Here is a 19,436-nt window from a genome sequence, read left to right on the forward strand (position 1 = left end):
TTCCCTTTATCAAATATTGTTCTCATCTCGCAAAATAAACATTTGTTTAAAATCTCGCAATACCATCCCTGTCCAGCTCTTTAGAAGTGAACTAGCCTTTGTCGTGGAAACTGTTCTCCACAGCACAGTGCGGTGTACTTGCCATCTGTCGAAGTCCTATCAAGGTAAGGGTTTATCAGACACGTGACCGATTTTAATGTTCCTTGGCTGCGTTTTAATCTAGGGAATGGTCGCACACCTATTGCATCACCCAATAAATAGTTCTACTGACTTCTTCATAAATTAATAATTGCAGGCAGGATTGTGGACAGTGGTGGAAATAATAATGCTCTAAACATTCACTAGTTTATTTTTAAATTAAAGAAAGTTTATTGGATCTTTTAAGTTTTTTGAAGCAGCACAACAGATTTAGTTGGTTAAGAAAAAACCCTACATGCAGCATGTCACTTTGATGTTGAATAGTGAGTGTGTTTGCCTATCTATTGAAAATTTTCAAGTTTAGCACCCATCCTCAAATGTTAAAGTTCTTCAGCAACTGGCGTGTAATATTACAAGTCATGCACTTTTGTTCAAAGGCCAACAGTGACTAAAGCAACTTTTCTTAGTATCACGCGACTGCAGCACGGAATTTTACAAGTTCACGGACATGTTGACCGAAAAATTTCTAAGTTCTCAGTATGTCTCCTAAAAGTGTTAAAAGTCCTCGAAAACTGACTTCTCAAAAATGTAGATCACCTTAAAGTCGTAGTCCCCTCGCCGGTCATGGAAACATAGATCCTACCTCGATCAAGTCTCAAACTGAACTGTCCCGAGCTAACATGGTCACTACCTATTTATAGCATCAGCATCTCGTCGTGCAAATTCTCAACTATACATTCCTCTTACTGGTAGAATACGTATGACATACCAGCACAGACCAGAATGTTACCACCTTTCCAATAGTGCCCTTATATTTTGACCGGCTTTCGTAATTTTACGATATTTGCAATCTAAAAGGTGGGTTAGTTTATGTACACTAATTTGCTATTAATTATTCTTGGATCTTGTGAAATCTGCACACTTATAGATAGCTACTGTAGTCTTATCTTAATGCCTCTTCTTTTAAAATTTACAATATATTTCATTTGCAATTTTGTTTTTAATTATCGGAATGAGCATTCTGGCTTATAAATCAAAATCTATATCGACATCATCATATTCCGCAAGCCACCTAATGGTGTGTGGCGGAGGAGACTTTCGGTGCCACTATCAGATCCCTCCAAGCCTGTTCCAATCGTGAATAGTACGTGGGAAGAATGATTGTCGGCAAGCCTCTCTATTGGCTCTATTTGCGTGGTCAATATATGAGATGTATGTGGGCAGAAGTAATGTTGTCCGACACCTCTTGAAAAGTACTGTCCCAAAATTTCAATAGTAAATCTCTCCGTGATGCACAACACCTCTCTTGTAACGTTTGTTTAGCAGCTCCCTAACGTTCTCTCGCCAGCTAAACGATTCTGTGACGAAACGCGCCGCTCTTCGTTGGATCTTCTCTATCTCCTCTATTAGTCCTACCTGGTAGGGATCCCAGATAGATGAACAATGCTCAAGAATCGGGCGAACAAACGCCTTATAAGCCACTTCTTTCGTGGATGAGTTATATTTCCTTAAGAATCTTCCAAGGAATCTGTGTCTAGTGTCTGCTTTCCCCAGTATCTGTTTTGTATGGTCATTCCACTTAAGGTCGCTCTGGATAGTTGCGCCTAGATATTTTACGCTAGACGCTGTCTCCAGCTGTTTTTCGTCAATAGTGTAGCTGTACGGTAGCGGATTTCGTTTCCTGTGTATGCGCAATATGTTACATTTATTTACGTTCAGGGTCAACTGCCAGAGCCTGCACCATTCATCAGTTCTCTGCAGGTCGTTCAGCAAATTCTTACTATCTTCTGGCGTTGCTACTTTGGTATAGACAACTGCATCATCTGCGAATAGCCTTAAAGAGCATCCGACGCTTTCTATTATAGCAACTGTCCTATCAAACATCCCTGTGGTACTCCGGGTATTACCTTTACATCTGCCGATTTAGTTCCGGTAAGAGCGCCGAGTTGAGTTCTGTCTGCAAGAAAGTCTTTAAACCAATCGCAGGTCTGCTCTGATACTCCGTAATCTCATATTTTTTGTCATTGAACGGCAATGCGGGACAGTGTCAAATGTCTTACTGAAATCAAGGAACTCGCCATCAACCTGAGCGCCCTTGTCCACTGGGCTGTGGATCTCATGAAGGTACAGAGCGAGCTGAGTTTCACAGGATCTCTGTTTGCGGAATCCATGTTGATTTTTGAGGAGATGTTCTTTTTCCAAAAAACGTCATAATTCTTGAACATAAAACATGTTCCAAAATTCTACGATAGATTGACGTCAACGATATAGGTCTATAATTGTGTGGGTCTGTCTTAAGGCCTTTCTTAAAAACGGGAATGACCGGCGCTTTTTTTCCAGTAGTTAGGTACCTTTCGTTGCTCAAGCGATCTACAATAAATTACTGTTAGAAGGGGAGCAAGTTCTTTCGGATATCTTTATAGAAACTTATAGGTATCTCATCAGGTCCTGAAGTCTTTCCGCGATCGGTTATCTCAATATCTGCCATTTCGATGTTCGTACGAGGACTGAAAGGAGGGACGCTGTTACGATCTTCCGCGGTGAAATAACTTCGGAAGACTGAATTCAGTATTTCGGCCTTCTCTCTGTTATCTTTCGCTTCGGTGCCGGTGTGATCGCCGAGAGAATGAATAGATGATTTTGACCCACTTACTGATTTTACATACGACCAAAATCTCAGGGTTTTTACTCAGGTCGGTTGACAGCGTCTTACTTTCAAAATCATTGAACGCTTCTCTCATTGCTCTCCTTAACGCTCATTTTCGCTGTATTATATAAACATATTGTACATACCAAAATTATGCTATTGGATGTTCAGAACCGCTAATGGCATTTTGGGTTTCTTAATTTTCTAAATTCATATGTGTTTACAAATCTTTCATCTTGAATAATTTAATTTCTGGTAGGTGTACTGAGAGCGCCTCTGGCTGTGCGTTGTCGTCTCGGTTTTCTCTTTAATTCCGTATACTCGCGTAACTTTGGGTGCCACTAGACGAATGATGGATATTCACGGATATGATAGAAACAGTCATTTGAAATAAGACTTCATTTGGACATATACCCTATTCCGATTGGTTTCCGAGATATAAGATATTTAATGTACGTCTTTCTTTTCTTCTGTTTGTTACTATATTGTCGGGTTTACAGATACACAGATAAGAGTTAGTCAACATTACGACATGCGTTTTACAAACAATAAATGGAAAATTACGTATTTTTAACACATTCATCTCTAAGCATCGTCGTACGGTTCACAGTACAGCTTTTGTACAGTTCACAATAAATGCTGGAATATACCATTGTCAGCTTCAATGCATTTGAGCACCCTTGAGGGAATATGATTGACGGCCTCTGCACGTTCCCTGATAAGGGCAGCAGCGACCATGTTGCCAAGCTGTTCACCTGGCGAATTCACGTTTCTGCTGTACACGTCAGACTTCATCCAACCTCGTAAAAAAAGTCTAACGGCGCATGGTCTAGCGATTTTGGTGGTCATTTTATCGTACTATCACGACTAATTAAGTGATTAGGGCAATCGCACCACTAGCCCAAAAACAAATGTACATTAACCCTAGAACACTAAAGGGGGGAAAATGTTACCGAAAAGTTTACTACACGACATGTTATTCAAAGGAAGTCATAAAGTATAAGTTATGCTTTAGTTAATTACAGTTATTGAATCTCCAAGGGTATGTTAAATACCAAATTAATAACAAAATGTCGTGTTTTATACCCTACGCTTATAGCAGTCGTAAATTTTACGATAGTTTAGTAATCTGGGATCAAATGTGTTCTATTTCGGAAACCATTCAGTATAGGGCAAATGCCTGTATGAAGTTTTTTTGTTTCAGTTTTTTCCCTGAATACTGACCATCTCCTGGGACACAGTGTATTGGTTTAGTTTTTTTTATTTTGCTTACATAAAACGGTTTTTCAGCGGCTCGGTTCGTGCCGTAGTGGTATCTCACCCAGCCGGCTTCCTGCAACCGTCGATGATCTGGGTTTTCCCAACGGCAGTAACTAAACCTAGTAACGCATCACGCTACCTGCTGTTTTCTGCTAGACATGTTACTACGTGGTCTCTCTCTTCCGCCAATAGTAGGATCTGAAGTTACCGTTTGCTGGGGTTTGCAGACAACGCCAAGTTGCTGCCTCCTGGCGAGTGATGCGCTCAGGCGGGTGCTACGCATCCTTCAGCTATTAAAACTGCCTCCCCTGTCTAAGTCTCTGCTTTTAGCAGCGTCGATGTGAAACCTGTCAAAAGAGTACTGCAAAGATAACACGTGCTGCAGGCGGCAGCATGGGCGCAGCGCTGACGTTCCTTGTTTCGGGCCTCCTGATTGGCTGGCTGGGGTGGCCCGCCGTCTTCTACGCCACCGCATTGGCTGCGATCGTCTGGTTCTTCGCCTGGTGGCTCCTCATCTTCGACCACCCGCACAAGCATCCCCGTATCTCGACCTGCGAGCTAGCAAACCTCCACGCCAGTTTGGGAGAAGATACTGCTGTCAATAAGGTAGTCTGCCAGTATTCTTTGTACGTTCTGTGTTACATGTCAACGTTTAACGCGATCTGTTTTTATGTAGAGTATTCCGAGACAACTAACTGATACCGGATACATGGACTCAGAAGGTGGAAGACCAAGATTGTCCATTGGAGAATGTTAGACATAATAACTACTAAAAACTTCTATTTAATATAGTATGAAGAACAACAACAAACAGTTCGCTACCGAAGAAATATCCACTAACAGAAGAATCTGCTGAAAAATGCAACTTATAAGGCATTTATCAGTTAACCTACTGCTACTGTAAGTAATTCTTAAATAATAAAGGCGGTATACAATAAAATAAGTAACAAACATAAATGTACCATGAATGCAACTATTCTTGTCGAATGCCATTCATAAAATATTTTCTGGTAACTAACTAAGGAATACCATTGTGTTGAGGCAAAGTATCGACAGTCTTTCTACTCTTCGAGATGGTGAATAGGAAACTATTCGTCGAAAATCTAGTATTAACGATATTATTACTCGACTAATAACTCATCTTAATTAGTAGCTGGAAAATAAAAAGTCACAAAACACACACACAGAGAAAGAGCGAGAGAGAGAGAGAGAGAGAGAGAGAGAGAGAGAGAGAGAGAGAGAGAGACGGCGAAATAATAGAAGATCGACAACCTAGGTCGACCGCGTCGAGAGGTATGTAAATTTTTGTCGAGTACTTCTCTAGTGACAGCAAATCGGTAATCGGAGAAGTAAGTTTTGGCACAAGCACACTCCGTAGCAAATAATTCCTTTTGAATTGACAATACCTTTTGAATTGAGAGTATCCGAAAATTCAAACGTAATTGCTAGAAAAGTATTTTTTGTGCAGTTTCATTGAGAGCATAATACAGTCATGAAATTTCCTATAAGTTCAACGTGCTCGTAATTAGGGCAAATCTTCTCATGATTTTTAGTTTCCATTACCAGTCCAAAATGGAATTTAGGCCAAAAATCTACAAAAGTGACTTACTTCAAGATGGCATGGTGTAATGCTAAGAAATCTGTACAGCCACTACGCAGAACCTGTCAGTTATTGAAGGTGCCAACTGAAACTCATATATGTTTAAAAAAATAATAAAATTTTAGTTCTATGCAAACATTTCGGCTTTTGCCTCACTAATCACACTGGAACAAAATTTCGTATGTGTACATAAAAGGGCATCTACTGATAACGGCTAACGTCGTCAAAACACGTTTGACGAATAAAAATAGTTATGTAAATAACCCTGTTTTGTTTTACCAATACATATCTATTAAATTTTTTGCATTGTATGTTCTGAAGTATCTGGTTTTCTTGAGTGCTTTTAACAACCACAGTGTTCGAACAAATTGCTATATCTAATGGCAAAAGAATAATAGCACACCACAAAAAGGAGAAACATGGTAAACAGTGTGAAAAAGTTCGGAATACAAAATTGTGCTTATGTTTCGGAAATAAAGGGATAGTGCGACTTCCAGACCAGATAAGAGGAAACTCAGATCACAGCAAACTATCCCACTGAAAATGCTTTGAGTAAGAAAAACGCATCTGGGAAAAATAAGTTGCAGCAGGAAAAGGCGGTTTTATTTACAAAACAAGTTCTAATGAGAATATTCACCACTGAAGCCGATTAATCTGTAAACACGGTACTGTGCTGATCAGTTGTGGGAAGCTGACTGGGCACGAGATAGGAGAAATTAGGCGCACGGCCTTGTGAAGTACAAAAAGAAGAACCATTAGGGTTTAACGTCCTATCGACGACGATGGCATTGGAGATGGAACACAAGCTCGGATAGGGGAAGAATAATCGGAAGTACCATTCACCTTAACCCCTTCACTACCGATTTTTTTCTAGGGTGAAGACATTATTGTATGTATATTTTATTTACTGTCGTAGGTAGAAGTACAGTGTGAAGAAATATTTCCCGCCATTTCGTTTTCCAATGACGGGAGGAGTGGGGCACACGTTGTTATTCATGAATACCTTCGGAGTCTCGGAAGAGGACTGCGCAAAAACTACAAGGCGTTCGGAAAAAATATACGCGTCACTGGACGGAGAGTCTCTCCAAGTTTTTAGCTCACATTATAGGTGTTCAGTATGGACATTGTTTTTGACGCAGCAATCGTAAATCTGTGCGCCATTAATTGACACGATTAGGCTGCCTACCTGCAGAGGATTAAAACTAAAACTTGAAGACCGCGGAATGTACGGGTGCAAGCCATAAATAGAAGAATTCTGCAAACCACGAGCAGGATATCTTTTACCAATAGGACACTGATACATATTAGCAACATGCAGAAAATTCCCACTGGTTCTCTGATAATCTTTCGAGGAACGCATTCCGTCCAGTGGTAATGGAAAGTTTAAGCGACTTAGGAAAACAATGGAACACCTATCTAGAGGACAGGATAGGGATATCAACTGCCGTCCCTCCTAATATTATTCCATTGTCTTACCACCAGGTTATCTCACTTGGTTTGTGAAGTGCATTGTATAGGACGGGCGCTCTGTGGGAGGAGAAGAGGACTGCACAGCATTTCGAGTGTCACAATTTACAGAGGGCCGGGACGAGTATCGGGATGAGTGTGAGAAAGTACAAGAAGTCACAGTTTCGATTCCTGTTGTATGTGGCGAGTGTGGAAAGAGCCACCGAAAAACTAGAACTGAAATGTAGACATCTTTTCAGCGTTAGCCTTATCGTAAGTAGTATTGCAAAGGGCCATCAAGGCCAAGCTTTTGTTCAGGGAACAGATTTCACTAGGTCACTTAAAACGATATTACTGTGTATAGTTAGATGTTTCCTTTAAAGACGCAATGGACTATCTTGCTATCAAATGTGACTCTGAAACTCTTGTCTCTAGAAATCCGAGAACGATCATCAGAACCAGAGGGCGTATAAATGGTAACAACAATCGATGGATTATAATGCAACATTCAATATTTAGCGAAATCATCATTTCCTAGCTCCACAGATTAGATACAGAGAATGATATGCTCGGTCCTTTCATATTCTGATTCAGTGCTCGCGTAACGAATCGTTGTTCTCTTCTTTGGTTTGGTAATAACTCCATTTAAATGATGAAAGCAAGACTTAAGTCACTTGTAAAAACAATGTGAGGAATATTATAATGAAGGAGGGTGATACTGGCTTACCTTTTTTTCCTTTTATTGCAGGGAATCACGAAACATTTTGTCTGAGCCATAAGGACGATATCAGTGACCATGTAAAAGGAAGAAATACATTATTTATTTATTTATTTCTGCCAGTGACATTTTCCTGCTGTCTCAATATTAACGTAGGTCGTGTTACATATGTTATTATAATTTTAATTGTATCTTTTCACCTATTCTACTCAATACGTTACGGATGACATCCCAACATTAATAAACTATAACTATGTCTTAAGGTAATATTTAAATTACGAGTAAGCTAAGTCTATGTTAATGTGTTAATAATTGGCAACCAATGCTGTACAATCAATAAAGTCATGAGATGTTCAATTGACTCAAACGGGATTTTATGTCCTGTGTATCATACGTTAATGTGATTAAATGGATTATTTTCTGTTATATATGTTTACAGCATTGCAGTAATTCTGTAAACGCTGACTATGTATTATTATTATTACCCTAAATTACTGTTTATGTGACAATGTCTTACACGAGGAAGAAGTGTGAAAAAGTATGCAGATGTTTCTACAGATAGCACTCAGCTCTTGTCCTCAGTTGGGTAACACGGATTCACTACCAGCTCTTAGAACCAGTGAATGTTTTTGTTCTGTTACACTGACTTCTGTGGAGATCGGATGGGGATGTGAACTTCAGGGACTGAGCTAGGAATCCCCATCTTTGTAGCGCTTGGTCTCATTGTCAGTTTGCCGCAGACTACCACCCCGTGTGGCGATGATCTAACTTCAGCGTATATTTTAAGAGGTATTTAAATATGAATAATGACTTTTGCTGTCCATTTGAGCATCTACGTGAGGAGAGATCTGGTGTTGTTGCAGCCAACTACGCCTTGGAAGCACATCCTGACCTCGCCACAAGTGTGGCTGATCGTCTTCACGCAGTGGGGAGGTTTCTGGGGGCTGTTCACGGTGCTGACGCAGGCGCCCACCTACATGAGGAACATCCACGGCTGGGGTATCGGCATGGTGAGGCTGTACTCTGCTTGTTGTCCACCACTGGCAGATTCTTGTAACGAAGCACATTGCTGCTTTACTGGCTCTCTGTTTCTCACCAGCCATTTTCTGAAAACCCCTACCCTGACACACGGATTTGCTACAGATTCGCATAAAAATGTTGGGGAATGTCATTTCATATGTCGAATGTGAAATAAGTGGGCATCTGAGAGTTTGTGTGAGATATACTGTGAGGGCCTTGTCAGTTTATTATAATATTAGCCTTTTCCCCATGGCTTCGCATGCATGTGTAATTGTCGCACATATTGCACATAACCTCCTCCCCCCACACTTGGTCCATCTCCTAGTCCTCCCCTCTACTCATCTCTTCCTTTCCTCTCCTTGACCATCTCCTCCTTTCCCCACGTTTCTGTCAACATCTTTTTCCTCCATCTGTCCACTTTCTCCTCACTCCCCCACCCACTGACTCATTTCCTCTTTGCCCTCTGTATGTCCATCTCCTCCTCGACCCCTTCTCTGCCCTTCTCCTCTATCTGTGCCTTTCTCTTCCTCCACACTTCTCTTCCCATTTCCTGTTCCCCTACTTTGGCCCATCTACTCCTGCCCGCAATCGCTACCAAATCCCTCCTATCCCCTCCCTTTGCCAATCCCCTCTTGTCCCCTCTCTGTACCTGTCTCCTCCTGCTCCCCTCACTCTGCGTTTCCCTGCTCTCTGTCTATCTCCTCTTCCCTCTCCTCTCTATCCATCTACTCCTCCCCCCTACCTCTCTCTGTCCATCTCCTCTTCTCAGTTCTCCCTCTGTCCGTTTTCATCCGCCCCAGTCCCTGTCCATTTCTTCCTCCCTTCCCTCTCTTAGTCCATTTCTTCCTCACCTCTTGTTGTGTATATCTTCTCCTGCCCCATCTCTCTGTCCAACTCTTCTTGTCTCTTCTCACTGCACCTTCTTCTTACCATAATACTGTATTCATTTCCTCCTCATCGATGTCTACGTCTCCACCTCCATATGTCTCTTCTCCTCCTCCTCTCTCTGCCCCTCCTCCTGCCTCCTCTCCCCATACCTCCTCTCCTTGTTCCCTCTCTCACTATCCACTCCTGTCCCTGCCTCACTCCCTATCCTGCTGCTCCTGCTCTATCCTCTCTTCAGTACATCTCATACTTGCCCCGCCATACCCATTCACACTTTTTTTTCTTAGTCATCAGCCTTCTGACTGGTTTCATGTGGCCCTCCAAGAATTCCTCTTCTCTGCCAACCTCTTCATCTCATAGAAGCACTTGCAACCTACGCACTCAATTATTTGCTGGATGTATTCCAATTGCTGTCTTCCTCTGCAGTTTTCACCTTGTACACCTCCGTCTAAAACCATAGAAGTAGTTCCCTTTTGTCTTAACAGATGTTCTATCATCCTGTTCCTTCTTCTTGTCAGTGTTCTCCATATATTCCTTTCCTCGCCGATTCTGTGGAGAGCCTCCTCATTACTTAGCTTATCACTCCATCTAGTTTTCAACATTCTCGTGTAGCATTACATCTCAAATACTTCGATTCGCTTCGGTGCCGGTTTTCCCACAGTTTGTGTTTCACTACCATACAATACTGTGCTCCAAGGGTACATTCCTAGAAATTTTTTCCTCAAATTAAGCCCTACGTCTGACACTAGAAGACTTTTCTTGGCCAGGAATGCCCTTTTTGTCAGAGCTAATCTGGTTTTTATGTCCTTCTTGCTCCACCCATCATCTGTTACTTTCCTGCTTAGGTAGCAGAATTTCTTAACTTCACGGAATTTTTGATGATCAATCCAGATATAAGTTTCTCGTTGTTCTCATTCTTGATGCTTCTCGTTGCGTTCGTCTTTCTTCGATTTACTCTCAATCCACATTCTGCACTCATTAGACTGTTCATTCTGTTAAACCCATCCTTTAATTCTTCTTCACTTTCACTGAGGCTAAAAATTTCATCGGCGAATCTTATCATTGAATCCTTTCACCTTGAATTTTAATTCCACTCTTGAACCTTTCTTTTATTTCCGTGATTGATTCTTCGGTATACAGATTGAACAGAAGAGGCGAAAGACTACATCCTTGTGATACGTCCTTTTAAATCCGAGCACTCCGTTATTCGTCTGCCACTCTGATTGCTCCCTCTTGGCTCTTGCACATATTGTATGGTACCCTTCTTTCCCTGTGGTATATCCCTAATTTTCTCAGAATTTCGAACATCTTGAACGATCTGACATTGTAGAATACTTTTTCCAGATCGACAAATCCTATGAACGTGTCTTGATTTTTCTTTAGTCTTGCTTCCACTATCAAACTCAATGTCAGAACTGCCTCTGTGGTGGCTTTACCTTTCCCAAAGCCAAACTGATCATTAGCTAACATATCCTCCATTTTCCCTTCCAAACTTCTGTATGTTATTCTTGTCAGCAACTTAATGCATAAGGTTTTAAGCTGATTGTGCGATAATTATCGCACTTGCATGCTCTTGCAGCCTTCAGAATTGTGAGGATCATATTTTTCAGAAAGTTAGGTGATATATAGCCACATTCATACATTCTACACACCAACGTGAATAGTTGGATTGTTGCCACTTCTTCCAATCATTTTACTAATTATGGCGGACTATTATTCATCACTTCTGCCCTGTTCGATTTTAAATCTTCCAAAGCCTTTTTAAATTCTGATTCTAATAGTGAATCCCCTATCTCTCCTATATCGACTCCTCTTTCTTTTTATATCACGTCATCAGACTGGTCTCCCTCTCATAGAGGCGTTCAGTATACTCTTTCCACCTATATGCTCTATCCCCTGCATTTAACAGTGGAATTCCCATTGAATTCTTATTGGTGTCACCCTTACTTTTAATATCACTGTATACTGAACCAGGCCTTCTGACAATCATTTATTTTTCGATTTCTTCACCTTTTTAATGCAGCCATTTTGCCTTAGCTTCCCTGCACTTCCTTTTTGTCTCACTTCTAAGTGACCTGTGTTTATGTATTCCTGAATTTCCCTGAACATGTTTGTACTTCCCTCTTTCATCAATCAGCTGAAGTATTTCTCTTGTTACCCTTAGTTTCTTCACACTTATCGTCTGTGTACTTATATTTTTCTTTCCAAGTCCTGTGACTACCCTTTTTAGAGATGTCCTTTCCACTTCAACTATACTGGCTACTGAACTGTTCCTTATCATAGTATCTATAACCTCAGATAACTTCATGTGTTTGTCTTCATTCCTTAGTACTGAATTCCATTTCTTTGTTCATTGCTTCTTTCTGAGTAGTCTCTTAAACTTCAGCCTATTTTTCATCACTATTAAATTGTGAGTCTATATCAGCTGCTGGGTATGCCTCAGAAGCCAGTATCTGATTTCGGAATCTCCGCCTAACAATGATGTAATGTAACTGAAAGCTTCCTGTATCTCCCAGCCTTTTCCAACTATTCAAGATTCTTAAACAGAGTAATCGCTGTTACTAGCTGAAATTTACTGCAGAACTTAATTCTTTCTCCTCTCTCTCATTTCTAGTGCCAAGCCCATATTCTCCTGTAACCCTTTCTTGTAATCCTTCCCCTTCCTTCCTCTACAACTTCATTCCAATCTCTAATGACTATTAGATTTTCATCTGCTCCCTTTATGTGCTGAATTACCTGTCTAGTATCCGCATATACTTTGCCTGTCTCTTAATCTTCAGCTTGCGATGTTGGCATATATACCTGAACTATCATTGTCGGTGTTGGTTTGCTGTCGATTCTGATGAGAAAACTTCTACCACTGAACTTCTCACAGTAACTCACTCTCTGCTCCACCTTTCTATTTCTAAAGAAATCTGCACCTGTTATACCATTTTCGGCTGCTATCATATTACCCTATAGTGATCTGACCAGAAATCCTTGCTCCTTTCCATTTCACTTCATTGATACCTACAATAGTATCTCCGTTTTCAGATTTTATAGCTTCCTTACCACGTTCAAACTTCTGAGATTCCGCACCCTGACTAATAGAAGGATATCCTTTGTGGTTGGCTATTAAATCTTTTTCTCATGGTCTCTTTCCTCTTGGTAGTCCCCTCCCTGAGATCTGAACAGGGGACTAGTCTGGAATCTTTTGCCAATGGAGAGATCATCATGACACTTTTTCAGTTACAGGCGACATTTCCTGTGAATACGCATTATGTTTCTTTAATGCAGTGGTTTCGACTGCCTTGTGCATCCTTATGCCATTGATCATTGGTGACCCTTCCATCTTTAGGGGCAGTTTCCCACCCCAAGGGCAGAATTGGAGGAGAGTGCTGTGAACCTCTGTCCACTTCTCTGCCCTCTTTGATAAGGCTACATATGCAGCCCTTGAAAACAGGTCAATAAAGCAGCCAGATACTACTTCTCAACACATATGTTGTGCCAAGAATCTTACACAGCAGAGGCTTGGAAACAGTTTCTTTGCCTGTGATGTGTAGGCTGTGGTGCAAAGTTATAATGCAGATCGATACTGTTCCCACACAAGACACATGTCATGTAGATCATCCTATAATGTAGTACCTGAAAAAATGAAAGAGGAAAAAAGCTTGACTGGTGGTTTCTTCAATTGAATTGGAGCTAAGAGTTATCTCACAGTGCTGATACTTGTGAAGTTTGCAGTTAGTTAGCCAAATTTGGTTGAAATGGATCCAAGATTTTGGGAGAATATCCTGGACATACATAATTTCATACATAGTCTGTCTTATATTTACAATGAACACACCTCCTCCTTCCCTCTCTGTATTTACATCTTCCTCCCTCTGTCTGCCCACCTTGTCCTTCCACCTCTATCGGTCTGTTTTGTGCTCTGCATTCTGTCTCTTTGCATCCTCCTTCCCCTCTCTTTATCTATATCTTACAGCCCCGTCCCTCTGAACATATCCTCCTCCCCATCTCTCTATCCATCTCTGCCTCCCCCTCTTCCTTTTCCTCCTGCCCACTACCCCTCTACACCTTCCACCTGCCACATGAATCTTCCCCTCCTGTTCTCCCTCTGTTCATTTCCTCCACCTACTCACACTGTCCATCCCCTCCTCTATACATCTTAATATGTTCCCAGCCATGTTCAGTGGCATGGGTAGCCCCTGCAACAATAAAGTAGGCCTATACTATTCTCACAACATGCTTGTTATGCAGGGCAGGCTACACTTCATGGACTTGAGAATCATATTTGCCCCTGACATACAGGCTGCAATGTAAAGCCATCAATAAGAAGGCCGATACCACTCCAACACAACATGTGTGTCGTGTAGGCATCCTACATGTGAGGCCCTGGAAAACAATTTCTTGTCTCTGACATGTAGGTTGGCCTGCAAAGCATGTTTATTTGGCAGACCGATATCACACCTACACGACATGCCTGTCATGCAGGGTAGCGTATATGATAGGGGCTGGAAGACACACGCTTTTGCCCATATGTCTGCTCCTATTGCAGCTAGGAGGTTATATCTCCCACAATTTTCATACTCGTGAGGCCTACTGTGTCTATACCAAATTTTGTTGAAATCGATCCAGGGATTTGGGAGGAGATGCCACAAATACACACATATGCTTTGCATGATATATATATTGACAGATATGTGCAATAATAGAGTTAACACACCTCCACGAAAAGCTGCTTCACACAATGTGAATAATGACGATTGATACAGGTTTGAAGATTGCTAATGAAGTTTTCAAAAAGTAATACCATGTAAAGGGGTATTATTCTTTATGACCAGTGTTCATAATAGCTACAGACATACTGAAGCTGTTAGGTCTGTGTTAAAGTAGCATTAATACCGCTCAACCATACTGTAGAGCTCTTGAAAACAGAAGTGCAGCTTATATTTTAACTAAAGTTCAGTCTTGATCACAACACTTATGTCTCAATAACTATGTTATTGAGACATAAGTGTTGTAATCAAGACTGACTTTTAGTTAAAATATAATACTCTATTGATTACTGTTTCCAAAAATGTTTACCAAAATTGTAAGAAGTGCAGCTTGCCTGAAACTTTTAAAAAATTTGGTCCTCAGTGTTTGTGGATGTGAAATATTGCTCAGTTCGTGGTACATGTGTTTCAAATACAGTCCATTTTAAAATATTTGCTGATATTAGCACTAACAGATAGGTTAACCGAAACATTGGATACTTAATATGTCCTAACTGGGCATTGTACACAGTCTTAATTTCATAGTAGGCAAAATAATAATCACACAGTAAATAAAAATTTTGGTACACCATACTGAGCTTTGTTGGACGAACCGAACTAAATTTAACGCTCATGGGATCTTTGTTTTCATCAAAGCTTCTAGTAATTATTCAGCAGACGATTTATACAATTATTTCATGGTTTCCGTAGTTTGCGGCGAAGCCATTGGCATTAAGGGGGCGGAATGCTGCTTTGGAACCTAAATGTCGTGTAATGGGGTAGAAAGTAGCTGGGGAACATTGGTTTGTTATGGTGAGTGGTCAATGGAGGAAACATTTGAGGCTTGTTTTACAGACCTACCCCAGAATTCATTCTGATTTACGGAAACCAACAATGGGTTTGATCGAGGATTTGAAGTCTGCTACTGACGTATACGCGGCCATCACTCAGTGATATCAACTCAGAGGAAAGAAGGTGTCTAAATCACTGTGCTGACTGAAACCTTTAACAGCAGCGTTTGCTTTGGTGCAGAGAAGAACAGTTAGGCGTAGTTTAGACTGTTTCCCTTATTTACACTTTTCTCCTCTAAAGGCAGTCGTCTTCTCTGACACCAGTTGATAAAACAATCCCGTCTTGTCTGTGTTGTACAAGTATTCAGGGCTGTATTTTTCTAACAGTTTACACATGGGTTTTTCTTCCAAAATTCTGCATCACCTAAGGTGCTGATTTTTCTTCTCCTGAAATCACTTTAAAAATGATCCCATGCCTGTCCTTAAATCTTTGCAACCATTCGTTACTTGTTTTAAAATTAGAATCGCCAAGCAACTTAGCGAAATCTAAGGCTTTTTGGCATGTCAACGGACCATTAATTGCTACGTCCTGTGCATGCATCTAATTAAACCACCGCAGTGTAGCACTGTCCACATCGCCCGCAGCAGCCGTCTTCATTCTTTTTCTTGAGGGACTACGTTTGTCACCTACAAAACTTTCTCCAATTTCTTTTCGTTTTTAAGGAATGTAGCTAACGTTGATTTTTCAAGTACATACTTCCTTGTTAAGTCTACTTGTTTCATTCCGTTATCAACGTCTTTGAAAACCTCCATTTTTGTCTCCAACCTTGTTTCCGAGTTCCAGGCATTGTCCAAATCTTAGCGAAGTCCAAAGAGCTTACATCAACTAAAAACATTCACAGACTGCAAAAATCGCGGAGATAAGCTGCGTATGAGCCCGACAAAACACTTCTGTCTGCTACTGAAGCTCAACAATGGACAAACTAAACACTCTTTCAAACAAAGGAGCTCTTTGACGTGTGACGATTAACACAGCTCGCGGCGGCTGTTCGCTATTGTCTTTATCGCTAGAATAAATACAGTACTGCAGTATGTAGCGAGGCTTCTGGAAATAAAGCGCCGGAAGTGTAGTAGCTAAATAAACAATACCTACCGCTACAGAGAGCTTCTTAGAAGTAGGAAATAGTAAATATTTCGAAATTTTGTCTTCGTTATAACAGGATGTTCCTAAATTTACTTCATCGTTGTAATGAGGGATAATTAACATGCTACACATAGTAAACCAGCCAGGGCCATATAAAATCATCGCTATACCCGGGTTAATCGTTGTATTGGTAATGGTTATACAGCGGTTTGACTGTATAAAGTATGTGGGACGGGATTTCGGTGGGAGTGAAGACTGGTTTGGGGTTGTGGACTCTTAACCAACTGAAATTTAATTTTATAAACAGAATGAACCACGCAATTTCCCAAGCACATGCCACAGAAAAAACAAACGAGGATTTCATGCTCAGTTTTACAAATGACTTAACACCTCGTATATAACAGTCTACATCTACGTCTACATGGATACTCTGCAAATAAAACGTATGTGCCTGGCAGAGGGTTCATCGAACCACACGCGGAAAAAATTAACACCCATATCTTTCTGAGCGAGTTCTGATTTCCCTTATTTTATTATGTGACCGGTTCTCCCTATGTACGTCTGCGTCAACAAAATATTTTCGAATTCGGGGAAGAAAGTTGGTGATTGACATTTCGTGGGAAGATCGCACCACAACGAGAAATGCCTGCGTTTTAATGATGTCCACCCCAAATCCTGTATCATGTCCGAGACACTCTCTCCCATATTTCTCGATAATACAAAACGTGTTGCTCTTCTTTGAACTTTCTCGATATACTCCATAACCATATCTGGTAAGGATCCCACACCACACAGCAGTACTCCAAAACAAGACGGACAAGTTTTGTGTAGGCAGTCTCTTTAGTAGATCTGTTGCAGCTTCTAAGTGTTCTGCCAGTACAACGCATTCTTTACTTCGCCTTCCTCACAACATTTTCTGTGTGTTCTTTCCAATTTAAGTTGTTCGTAACTGTAGTTCCTAGGTACTTAGTTGAATTTACGTTCTTTAGATTTGATTGCTTTACCATGAAACTGAAGTTTAAGCGATTCCTTTTAGCAGTCATGTGGATGACTTGGCTCTTTCCGTTGTTGTTGTTGTTGTTGTTGTTGTGGTCTTCAGTCCTGAGACTGGTTTGATGCAGCTCTCCATGCTACTCTATCCTGTGCAAGCTTTTTCATCTCCCAGTACCTACTGCAACCTACATCCTTCTGAATCTGTTTAGTGTATTCATCTCTTGGTCTCCCTCTACGATTTTTACCCTCCACGCTGCCCTCCAATACTAAACTGGTGATCCCTTGATGCCTCAGAACATGTCCTACCAACCGATCCATTCTTCTGGTCAAGTTGTGCCACAAACTTCTCTTCTCCCCAATCCTATTCAATACTTCCTCATTAGTTATGTGATCTAACCATCTAATCTTTAGCATTCTTCTGTAGCACCACATTTCGAAAGCTTCTATTCTCTTCTTGTCCAAACTATTTATCGTCCATGTTTCACTTCCATACATGGCTACACTCCATACGAATACTTTCAGAAATGACTTCCTGACACTTAAATCAATACTGGATGTTAACAAATTTCTCTTCTTCAGAAACGCTTTCCTTGCCATTGCCAGCCTAAATTTTATATCCTCTCTACTTAGACCATCATCAGTTATTTTGCTCCCCAAATAGCAAAACTCCTTTACTACTTTAAGTGCCTCATTTCCTAATCTAATTCCCTCAGCATCACCCGACTTAATTAGACTACATTCCATTATCCTTGTTTTGCTTTTGTTGATGTTCATCTTATATCCTCCTTTCAAGACACTGTCCATTCCATTCAGCTGCTCTTCCAAGTCCTTTGCTGTCTCTGACAGAATTACAATGTCATCAGCGAACCTCAAAGTTTTTATTTCTTCTCCATGAATTTTAATACCAACTCCGAATTTTTCTTTTGTTTCCTTTACTGCTTGCTCAATATACAGATTGAACAACATCGGGGAGAGGCTACAACCCTGTCTTACTCCCTTCCCAACCACTGCTTCCCTTTCATGCCCCTCGACTCTTATAACTGCCATCTGGTTTCTGTACAAATTGTAAATAGCCTTTCGCTCCCTGTATTTTACCCCTGCCACCTTTAGAATTTGAAAGAGAGTATTCCAGTCAACATTGTCAAAAGCTTTCTCTAAGTCTACAAATGCTAGAAACGTAGGTTTGCCTTTCCTTAATCTTTCTTCTAAGATAAGTCGTAAGGTCAGTATTGCCTCACGTGTTCCAGTGTTTCTACGGAATCCAAACTGAGCTTCCCCGAGGTTGGCTTCTACTAGTTTTTCCATTCGTCTGTAAAGAATTCGTGTTAGTATTTTGCAGCTGTGACTTATTAAGCTGATAGTTCGGTAATTTTCACATCTGTCAACACCTGCTTTCTTTGGGATTGGAATTATTATATTCTTCTTGAAGTCTGAGGGTATTTCGCCTGTTTCATACATCTTGCTCACCAGATGGTAGAGTTTTGTCAGGACTGGCTCTCCCACGGCCGTCAGTAGTTCCAATGGAATATTGTCTACTCCGGGGGCCTTGTTTCGACTCAGATCTTTCAGTGCTCTGTCAAATTCTTCACGCAGTATCATATCTCCCATTTCATCTTCATCTACATCCTCTTCCATTTCCATAATATTGTCCTCAAGTACATCGCCCTTGTATAGACCCTCTATATACTCCTTCCACCTTTCTGCTTTCTCTTCTTTGCTTAGAACTGGGTTTCCATCTGAGCTCTTGATATTCATACAAGTCGTTCTCTTATCTCCAAAGGTCTCTAATTTTCCTGTAGGCGGTATCTATCTTACCCCTAGTGAGATAGGCCTCTACATCCTTACATTTGTCCTCTAGCCATCCCTGCTTAGCCATTTTGCACTTCCTGTCGATCTCATTTTTGAGACGTTTGTATTCCTTTTTGCCTGTTTCACTTACTGCATTTTTATATTTTCTCCTTTCATCAATTAAATTCAATATTTCTTCTGTTACCCAAGGATTTCTACTAGCCCTCGTCTTTTTACCTACTTGATCCTCTGCTGCTGTCACTACTTCAT

General features: G+C 40.8%; 1 protein-coding gene across 1 annotated transcript in view; it reads left to right on the top strand.

Moving 5' to 3' along the window:
* The window catches only part of LOC126456156 (putative inorganic phosphate cotransporter), a 243,969-nt gene that overhangs the window by 166,174 nt on the left and 58,359 nt on the right, over positions 1-19,436 (top strand). The window contains exons 8-9 of the mRNA XM_050091910.1: positions 4,431-4,651; positions 8,673-8,819. Coding sequence (XP_049947867.1) covers positions 4,431-4,651; positions 8,673-8,819 — 368 coding nt within the window. The remainder of the gene's footprint in view (positions 1-4,430; positions 4,652-8,672; positions 8,820-19,436) is intronic.

This window comes from Schistocerca serialis, chromosome 2 (assembly GCF_023864345.2).
Source record: "Schistocerca serialis cubense isolate TAMUIC-IGC-003099 chromosome 2, iqSchSeri2.2, whole genome shotgun sequence".
NCBI lineage: Eukaryota > Metazoa > Arthropoda > Insecta > Orthoptera > Acrididae > Schistocerca > Schistocerca serialis.